At 44.5% G+C, this 11,161-nt stretch overlaps 1 protein-coding gene across 1 annotated transcript in view; it reads right to left on the bottom strand.

Annotated features, from left to right (window-relative positions):
* Positions 1-2,479: 2,479 nt before the first annotated feature.
* RNASEH2A (ribonuclease H2 subunit A) overlaps positions 2,480-11,161 on the bottom strand; it is a 44,784-nt gene continuing 36,102 nt past the window's right edge. Inside the window, 2 exon segments of the mRNA XM_068272176.1 lie at positions 2,480-3,342; positions 7,680-7,803. Of these exon segments, the coding sequence (XP_068128277.1) occupies positions 3,210-3,342; positions 7,680-7,803 (257 nt within the window). The 3' untranslated portion in view covers positions 2,480-3,209.

Below are 11,161 nucleotides of genomic sequence, written 5' to 3'. Positions count from 1 at the left end.
ATACCAGCACTGCCACCAGACAAGGTTTATATGGCATGTATACCAGCACTGCCACCAGACAAGGTTTATATGGCATGTATACCAGCACTGCCACCAGACAAGGTTTATATGGCATGTATACCAGCACTCCTCCCCAGACAAGGTTTATATGGCATGTATACCAGCACTCCCCCCAGACAAGGTTTATATGGCATGTATACCAGCACTCCCCCCCCCAGACAAGGTTTATATGGCATGTATACCAGCACTCCCCCCAGACAAGGTTTATATGGCATGTATACCAGCACTCCCCCCAGATAAGGTTTGTATGGCATGTATACCAGCACTCCCCCCAGACGAAGTTTATATGGCATGTATACCAGCACTCCCCCCAGATAAGGTTTGTATGGCATGTATACCAGCACTCCCACTAGACAGGGTTTACATATGGCATGTATACCAGCACTCCCCCCCCCCCCCCCCCCGACAAGGTTTATATGGCATGTATACCAGCACTCCCCCCAGACAAGGTTTATATGGCATGTATACCAGCACTCCCAACCCCCCCCCCCCCCCCCAGACAAGGTTTATATGGCATGTATACCAGCACTCCCCCCAGACAAGGCTTATATGGCATGTATACCAGCACTCCCCCCAGACAAGGCTTATATGGCATGTATACCAGCACTGCCACCAGACAAGGTTTATATGGCATGTATACCAGCACTGCCACCAGACAAGGTTTATATGGCATGTATACCAGCACTGCCACCAGACAAGGTTTATATGGCATGTATACCAGCACTGCCACCAGACAAGGTTTATATGGCATGTATACCAGCACTGCCACCAGACAAGGTTTATATGGCATGTATACCAGCACTGCCACCAGACAAGGTTTATATGGCATGTATATCAGCACTCCCCCCAGACGAGGTTTATATGGCATGTATACCAGCACTCCCCCCAGACAAGGTTTATATGGCATGTATACCAGCACTCCTCCTCCCCCCCCCCCCCCAGACAAGGTTTATATGGCATGTATACCAGCACTCCCCCCAGACAAGGTTTATATGGCATGTATACCAGCACTCCCCCCAGACAAGGTTTATATGGCATGTATACCAGCACTCCCCCCAGACAAGGTTTATATGACATGTATACCAGCACTCCCCCCAGATAAGGTTTGTATGGCATGTATACCAGCACTCCCCCCAGACGAAGTTTATATGGCATGTATACCAGCACCCCCCCCCCCCCCCAGACAAGGTTTATATGGCATGTATACCAGCACTCCCCCCCCCCCCCTTCCCCAGACAAGGTTTATATGGCATGTATACCAGCACACCCACCAGACAAGGTTTATATGGCATGTATACCAGCACACCCACCAGACAAGGTTTAACTATTACCCCCAAAGGAAGTTTATCTGGATACTTGTAAGAATAGAGGCGCCCAAGTGTAAAAATTTAAATTAACATCAAATAGTTAAAATAACTAACCTCTTCTGATGACAAAAACACCAGGAGTACTGGAAAAGTATTTATTCAAAACACAAAATAGAAAACGTTTCACGGGTACAAGCCTGCTTCTTCGGGTCAATACACAATGCCTTGCAGTAACATGAATAGGATATGGGTGCCTGATATTCCCAGGCTACTAACACCAGTACTACTGGTGTTTTTGTTGTCAGGAGAGGTTAGAGATTACCTCTCACTTTTTTTAACGGACAATTGTAGTGAAAGGTATATGGAGGCGGTTATATTTATTTCCTTTTAAACAATACCAGTTTCCCGGCTGTCCTGCTGGTCTTTCATGCATCAGTAGTGTCTGAATAACACCAGAAACAAGCATGCAGCTAATCTTGTCAGCTCTGACAATGTCAGAAACACCTGATCTGCTGCATGCTTGTTCAGGGTCTATGGCTAAAAGTGATAGAGGCAGAAGATCAGCAGGACAGCCAGGCAACTGGTATTTCATAAAAGTAAATAAATGTGGCAGCCTCCATCTCCCTCTCACTTCAGTTGTCCTTTAACTAAAAGAAGTTGAGATATATTTTTACACTTGGGCGCCTCCATCCTTACGATTAACTGTATTATGTACTTCTATAGCACTAACATCTCTTGCAGCACTTGCCAAGGGCAGGTCACAGACTGTTCTCAGTGGCGCACACCATCTAACCTTACTGATGCCACCATCAATACAGAAAGCTTTTAGGCTGTAGACACTGAACACTTTCTGAGCTCCTTTCCTACTATCAATGCTTGCTGAGCGGGTTTAAAAAAAAAAAAAAAAAAACATTCCCAATCAAGATTTTTGGGGAAAAGTGCGATTTATGCAATTTTACTGCGTGTTTAATGCAAGTCAATGTGAGCATTTAAAAAAAAAAAAAAAAAAAAACACGCTCAGAAAGTGACGATGGTCAGACAAGGGCTCAGAAAGCGCTCACAGTGAGCCTACATCTTAGTACTGGTGTAAACAAGTTAACACAAGGACAGGGTATGTACAAAAACATTTTTTAATGCATAGGAAGAAATTTCCACTTCAAAAATAAAGTCACATCATGACATGATGCATGTCACAAAACAAAGATCTATCAGTTGACGTAGGTCTTCACATTTGGCTGAACACTGAAGGTATATTTGTCTGTATGGCCACCGTACACTAACACTAGTCCTTACTACCACACTGCCCGTACTGCAATTCTTGGTTTGGAAAACGGAGTATGCAGAAAGCAGTCACATGTCCATATGCAGCCTTCACTTACTGCATCAAGAACACAATTGTATTTGTGACTGTTTAAAACACCCATCATGGTCAGTGAGATGCTGGACTAATTAGCATCTATCTGATTATTCCTACATCAGCCTATGCAGAGAAACAGAGGCTGGCTTAGTCAAGTGGGAGGGGCAAGGAATTTGGTCACACCCCTGCATAGTCATACACCCTCCCACTTGAATGCAAGACCACACGACTGGAAAGAGGTGTGGCCAAACAACCTGGCTCCAATGCAGAAGGACATGTATGGTCAGGTGGGTAGAAGACTATGGTCACTGCCTGTATCCAGGAAGTCACATGCAACAACTTCCTGCGCATCACTTTCCCACCCCCCTCGCCATTAATTAGGGTGGCTGCAGAAAGTGGCATGGCTGCACACAATGGAGTCAACTAGGACACTTTATAGTGGATCTATGAACCTATTCATCTCTCACTTTATTCACAAGGATCTCCTAGAAGTCAGTCAGAGGCTCCAGGTGTCTCTCCATGAAGAATCTGTGTCTCTGGGGCTTTGAGTTCTTTGAAGCACTGAAGTAGGAGAAGAGCGATTGGGAGGATTTATCGCCTTCTTCCTCATCATCACCCCTATGAGAGAAACAAAAACAAACAGAATAAAAATACCAGGAAAATAATAGACTGAGGGCTCACACTATAAGGCTTTTTGGCCATCAGGGCTTTCTGAGAGCTTTTTAAAAATGCTCCCATTGGCTTACATTAAAATTGTGGGAAAATGGCGTGATTTTTTGTGAAGTCAATGGGAGCGTTTTTAATGAGCTCTCAGAAAGCTCTGATGGCCAAAAAGCGCTGCTGGGAAAAGTACTTATATTGTGTCTGAACCCTGAGGTTCTTTCACCTACTGTAGAAGTGCATGGGTGAGGTTTGCTACAAGTTGGGGCAAATCAGTTTCATGTTCAGTCACCACCTGTGTCGTATCAAAGTGCAGGCTGCCAAAACTGCTCACATGTGCACCACAATATCCTCCCTTCTCTGACAGCACATGCTGCTCAGCTGAAGCCCAGCAGTGTATCTATTCTATACAGCACTCATTCTCTACAACACTGGCCTAATTACTGAGCAACAGATATTCCTACAACATGTGTGTACTGGGGTAAAGGGTGTGTGTTGGAAAGACAACAGATTAGCGAGACCCCCAGGCAACTGGTATTCCTCTTATTATTATTATTATTTAGTATTTATTTAGAACCAAATTCTTCCACAGCCCTGTATAAAGTATATGGACTTGTCACTAACTGTCCCTCAGAGGGGCTCACAATCTAGTCCCTGCCATGTCTATGAATGTATCGTGTAGTGCATGTATCATAGTCTAGGGTCAATTTAGGAGGAAACCAATGAACTTATCTTTATGGTTTCGGGATGTGGGAGAAAACCTGAATGCCTGGAGGAAACCCACACAGACACAGGGAGGACATACAAACTCTGTGCAGATAGTGCCATGGCTGGGATTCGAACCTGCCGTGTGCTGCAAGGTGAGAGCTATCCAATACGCCACTGTGCAACCCATTCAACTCCTTAATAAAAACCTGAGGCGGATTGCCATACACTACACGAGACGTACATACATACATACATACATAAATAAGACTATGGTAGGGATTAGATCAGTGGTCCTCAAAAACTAAGGCCCGTGGGCCGAATGTGGCCCCCTGAGGCTTTTTTACCGGCCCCCCACACAGAAAATGTATTACTTATAGATGCAGTCAGCGATGTTATAAACTGTCCATCTTTAAATATTGGTGGTCCGCATATAGAATAGCAGTGCTGGCACCACCCATCCACATGAAAGCCAGAAAGAAGTAATTTCACTGGTTTCCAATCAAATTCCACATCAGATGACATTGCTGTCCACTGCAGGTTGTCACCCAAGTATGCTTCACTGTTTGGTCCGCAAAGACTTCTACATCATCTTATGTATAGTCTGGCCCCCCAGCAGTCTGAAGTATGTTGACCCGGCCCTCCACCCAAAACGTTTGGGGACCCCTGGATTAGATTGTGAGCCCCTCGGAGACAGTTAAGTGACAAGATAATATATTCTGTATAAATAATAATAGTGTTCAGCTATGATGGGTGATATAAGGGCTAACTGTTCCCTTTTGTGTACACTGCATGTTTTCTATATTTGTCTCTCATGGGGAACAGGAAGTCTGTGCCTCTGTGCCTTCCCCTTGTCTTCCTAACTGCAATGTCAGGATGACTTGGTTCCCCTGAAACATCCGTTATCCACATTTTATCCAGCCGATTTGTCTGGTTGCTACGGACAACAGACAAATACTTCCCACATGAGGCTCTGTGCTGCAGTTTTATTTTTCTCACAACAGCTGTTCTGGGTTACCTAAGGAACAGTGACTACCACCACCAGCACCACATGACTGAGGATGTGGAAGCAGGCCAATAATAGCAGCTTGGTGTGGCAGGAAGGGTAAAGAATTTATGACTCAGATCCGAGTCCCACGCCATCCATATAATGTATAAAATAGGCAATATCACAGCACATAAAGCAAGACACTGAAGTCAGGCAGTATCAAGATGGCAATGTGTGATGGTTTCCGAAGGCTTGCTGTACTTCACAAGATTTATATATACAGGTCCTCTTGTGCATATGGGCAGCTGCTGTCAAAGGCAGATAAGCACTGAAGGACCTGCTGGTCATTTTACAGGCTGTAATTAGCCGTGTGTGCGGATGGGGGATGGAGGGAAGACGTGCTCTGAAATCCTCTATAATACGACACAAGGTCTGTCTGACCTCCTCCCCCTTCCATCACCCGCCATAATCGGACACTGCTAATCAGCGCAAATGTTACCAGCAGCCAAGGCCAGCTTCATCTCCTGTGGAAATCCATCACCTACTGCTAAAGCAGCCAATGGAGGAGCAAGGAGACATGTGTATTCTGCTTACCTATACACTGCTGCCACCTGCTGGTGCATGTGTAAAGTACATGCCTTGAATGAACAAATTAGGTCAAAAAGAAAAAAATATAGATTAATACCATAATCGTTAAATAGACAAATAAGTTAAAGAGAACCTGAGGTGGGTTTGAAGAATGCTATTAGGACACAGAGGCTGGTTCTGCATACAATGGCCCCCCTGCGCTCTGCTGTCCCTAATAAAAAAAAAGCCATGCTAGCAACATGCAGCTTGTCGCTAGCTGGCTGTTTACCTGAATGCTGTCACTCAGCGCTGCTCCCTAGCCTCCTATATAGCACGGCTCCCCGCCTGTGTCCCTTCCCTCCCCGCCTCTGTAAGCTTCCTCCAATCAGCTTACAGAGGCGGGGAGGGAAAGGACGCAGGCGGAAAGGGGAAGGGACGCAGGCAGGGAGCCGCGATATGGAGGAGGCGGCGGGAGCGGCGCTGAGTGACAGCATTCAGGTAAAAAGCCAGCTAGCGACAAGCTGCATGTTGCTAGCATGGCTTTTTTTTATGGGGGGGGACAACAGAGTGCAGGGGGAGCCTGGATACACACTGTACAAACACATAGGCTGATGATAGTATTCAGAACCAGCCTCTGTGTCCTAATAACATTCTTCAAACCCACCTCGGGTTTTCTTTGAGGCAGGGAACACACTTGTCTTTCAGTTTTCTGCGTGCGTTTTTCTGCATACTTTTTCTGCACACCATGGGCTTGATTCACAAAGCAGTGCCAACCTACTTAGCACGTCTAAAGTCTTTAGAGGTGTTAACCAGGGTGCTAAGTAGGTTAGCACTGGATTTCTCAATCAGATCGCGTGCAAAGTTTTGCGCGCAAAGTCCTATGCGCGCGCTAAGTCCCATAGGCTTTAATGGGCACTTCGTGCGGCATGCCCTGCGCTCTGTGCAGTGCGCGCGTAAAGTTTTACGCGCGAAAAGCTGGTTTAGACGTGCTAAGGGGGTTTTCACAGGCGTGCTAACTGTTAGCACCGCTTTGTGAATCAAGCCCCAAGTGTGTTTCCATGCTGGAAACCGCGCCTGTTTATCCACAGCAGCTATTGTAATTCATAGAGAAAACTGACAACATGTGCAAAGTCATGATGCAGAATGTCATTTTTTTTTCTGCGTGCGAACAACATATTAAGTGTGAACTAGCTCACTGATTGACATAAATTCACAGTTTTACTGGGCAGAAAATGTGCACGAAAACAGTCAAGTGTGTTCCCTGCCTACTTGACTGTTCGTTTTCTGCCCAGATAAACTGAGAATTCATGTTAGGGTCAGTTTTATCTACCTTGTTGAAACCCAACAAACTAACATTATAGGAAATGTAAGATAAACGTGCGCCAAACATTTAAAAAACCTGGTTTAAGGGAACCTGAAGTGAGAGGGATATGGAAGCTGCCATATTTATTTCCTGTTAAGCAATACCAGTTGCCTGGCAGTACAGCGGAGTCTCTGCCTCTAATACTTTCAGCAATAGCCCCTGAACAAGCATGCAGCAGATCAGGAGTTTGTGGCATTATCGTCAGATCTAACAAGATTAGCTGCATGCTTGTTTCTGGTGTGATCCAGACATTACTGCAGCCAAATAGATCAGCAGGGCTGCCAGGCAACTGGTACTGCTTAAAAGGAAATAAATATGACAGCCTCCATATCCCTCTCGCTCAGTACAGTAGAGTGTGTGCCTTGCCAAGCCAGAGCCCCAGGTGTTTGTTTCTAACACGCTATCCAAGTCTGTGTGGGTTTCCTCATGTTTGTGTGGGTTTACGCTTGGCAGTCTGGATTTCCCACCCATTCTAAAAACACCACCAGAAGATTATGGGAACCTGAGGCGAAAAGGGATATGGCGGCTGACATGTTTATTTCCTTTTAGAGGATAAGCAGGACAGCCAGGTAATCTGCATTGTTTAAAAGGAAATAAATATGGCAGCCTCCATATCCCCTCTCACTTAATTTCCTTTTACAAAAGTCAAACAGCCGATCCCTTCATACTCACCATAGCACTGGCGCAGCTTTACTATCCAGGATAGTTTGGGCCGTGCTCCAGCTGAAGCGCACAAACTGAGAGTATCCAAAAACCGGGTCCAACTGCTTAGCCAGCCACTCTTTGGTCTTTGGATCTGTGGAGAAGACCAGTACAAGTTGCAAGCCGGTAAGCCATTATTTCCTCAATCCTTCCAACACAGACATTAACCACTTCTGCCTTCAGTGTATTTCCCTTATGGACCAGGGCAATTTTCACATTTCAGTATTCCTCCCATTCATTCGCCAATAACTTAATCACTACTTATCACAACAAAATGATCTACAGTATATCTTGTTTTTTCCGTCACCAATTACGCTTTCTTTGGGTGGTACATTAGACTAAGTATTTTACTCTAAATGCATTTTAAACAGGAATAATAACAAAATAGAAAAAAAAATTATTATGTCTCAGTTTTTGGCTATTATAGTGTTAAAATAATACATGCTACCAAAATTAAAACCCACAAATTTTATTTGCCAATTTGTTCCGGTTATTACACCGTTTCAATTATGTCCCAGTCACAATATATGGCGCCAATTTGATTTGAAAATAAAAAGGTGCATTTTTTCAGTTTTGCATCCATCACTATTTACAATCCCACAATTGAAAAAAAAAATAGTTATATACCCTCTAGACCTACATATTTAAAAAAAAGTTCAGTCCCCTAAAGGTAACGATTTATGTATTTTTTTATTGTAATTTTTTTTTAAATCATACAAAAATATTTTGGGTAACTTGGGGAGAGTGTGGGAGGGAATGAGTTAATTTTAAATGTAAAAAAAAAAAGTCTTTAATGAAAAAAAATAAAATGCTTGTAGATGTAACTTTACAATTTGGCCACAAGATGTCCACATTAAAAAATAAAAAAAAATATATGCATACTGTAGGCATACAATGTACGCTTACAGGAAGTGAAGGGTGGATGGGATTTTTTCCAGAATGATCGCTGCTTCTATTAGAAGCCACTGAACATTGCTACGGGGACTTAGAACAATGAATGGGAACTGCGGCGGCAAAAACGAGCGCTGGTGCGCACGCACGAGCGTCGGGAAGCGCGCAGAGTGCGAATCGCGGCGGCGGTGAGTGTATCTACACCCCTGAGGCTTAAGTGCCTCAGTACTTCCAAAGCCTTAATGAGGACCAGTTGGTCCTCATTAAGGACAGTGCTGGCCCGGAAGGACAGTGCTGGCCTGAAAGCACAGAGAGAAGACAGGGAAGGCTTTATGAGATCCAGAGCCTTCCCTCTGCATAGGCGAGTTATACCTGACAGGAACAGAACAGTACACGTATGAGTGAACCCAGCTACTGAAAAGGGATACAAAATTAACAGGACAAGCCTGGAACAGAACTGTGCACATTTGGTGTGTGAACCCAGCCTAAGTGCTAGGGAATTTGTCATAGCAATGCTGGATTGCCATAGGATGGAATGCAGGGGTCGTGGGAGGGGCCACAGTCAGCACAGAAGTCAAAGGAAAAGTGGCTACGAGCATTGTGCATGCCTGCTTGGATCCAATGCAGGCATGCATTGCCTGCATTGGTCACATGTGGCATTGGTCACCAGTGTCACATGACCACTGAAGTTGAGACATTACAGAGGAGTATTATGGTGGTGGTGGGGGGGGGGTGAGAGGGGTAACAGGAGGGATTTGCAGTTAGCTATTCCTGGAAATGGGCTTTAATATATTATTCCACTTACGTATACTCTCATAAATAAGATTCATTCATTCAAGGGGCACTATGGCGAAAAACTGTAAAGTATGTGCAGACAAACAAATAAGAAGTACATTTCTCCCAGAGTAAAATGAGCCATAAATTACTTATCTCCTATGTTGCTGTCACAGTAGGTAGCAGAAATCTGACAGAAGTGACAGGTTTTGGACTAGTCCATCTCTTAATAGGGGATTCTCAGCAAGGCTTTTATTCTTTATAAAGACATTCCCTAAAAAGGATTTATACAATGATGCTGGCCAGCTTCCCTGCTCGCTGCACAGTTTTTTGGCAGTTGGACAGAGCAACTGCCATTCACTAAGTGCTTTTGAAAATAAATAAATCCCTGAGAATCCCCCATGAAGAGATGAACTAGTCCAAAACCTGTCACTACTACCTACTGTAAGTGACAGCAACATAGGGGAAAAGTACTTTATGGCTCATTTTACTCTGGAAAAAAAAATATGTTCTTATTTTACATTTTTTTTAAATTTTAAAATTTTTCGCCATAATGCCCCTTTAAGTTGATTATGAAAGAAGTCCTAAATATAACCTTCCGGTGTTCTATAACAAACACAAGGCTTTGGCATAGGACAATGTGATGAGGAGGCAAGTATGAGAACTCAGATTAATGTACCAAACACCCCGGGGCGATTGTCAGCCTGATTCTGCCTACTAAGCAATGCAGAAAGCTGAAGAGCAGGTTACATTCCCAGCATCAGCAGATATTTCTACTGGATACAGGGAGTGCTTTCTCACAAGAGATCCCCGTCCTGGACCAACGTGACAAGAGGCGTGTCACACTGCTCTGCAAACACAAGGACAGCACTGGGGGAGGAAACATAAGTAAACTGTCAAGAGTAGCAGAGCAGCAAGAAAACATCTATATACACACAGCATCATGGGACGGCCTCTCCTATAATTTATGCACAGTAAAAGCTGAGACCTCAGTGGAGACAAATCATTTCATTCAGGCCAGAAGAGTGCAGGGGGCGGGGCAGGGGGTGGAGCCACACAAGATGCATGCCCGATATTCTTTTCAGTAAGGGTCAGTTCACACAGGCTTTCGCCGATGGTGCGTTTAGCCTATGCATCGGTTTACGCCGTTTGATTATCACGTCGCATTTTGAGCGTCCAAGAGAGACCCGGAACCGTGTACCTTAGCCAATCCTGGACGCTACATGTAGATTCCAGGACAAGGCAAGTACGGCGTTTACAAATCGCTTCCGTTCATTTGAGTGATGAACGCTGCAGTGCCGTGTTTAACGTCCCTGGGAACCAGCCCTAAGAGTTTGTCTGGGGGATATGTTGATGTTATTTCAACAGCACAATAAAGGCCGGGACCCACAGCAGCTGATCCAGCCATGCTTTGGAATCACTGGCAATTCCAAAAGTGCTAGGCTACTGAAAAATGGCAGCGATTCAATAGGAGCGATTTCCATTTCCCCGAATAGCTGATCTGGCAGCATTTTTTGGAGCATTTGCGTGTTAATACAAAGTATGGAATTGCTGAAAAAATCCCTTTTCAATTGCTACAAAAATCAATTTTGCAATGATGCCCAGAACCAAAAAGACGAGCTTTAAAGTGAGCCAAAGAGGAAGCACCCTCATGTATTCCACCATATACAGTATATCAGTGGGAAGATTAGAGAAAACACCTATCCTGCTCTCTGTTTCATCCTTCGCTGCTTAGCCTGCTTGTTACCAGCCCTGATAAAATCCCCGACTGAGCTTTCAGTCTGCTT

The sequence above is a fragment of the Hyperolius riggenbachi genome, chromosome 3, assembly GCF_040937935.1.
Source record: "Hyperolius riggenbachi isolate aHypRig1 chromosome 3, aHypRig1.pri, whole genome shotgun sequence".
NCBI lineage: Eukaryota > Metazoa > Chordata > Amphibia > Anura > Hyperoliidae > Hyperolius > Hyperolius riggenbachi.
This window is presented reverse-complemented; position numbering and strand designations above follow the sequence as displayed.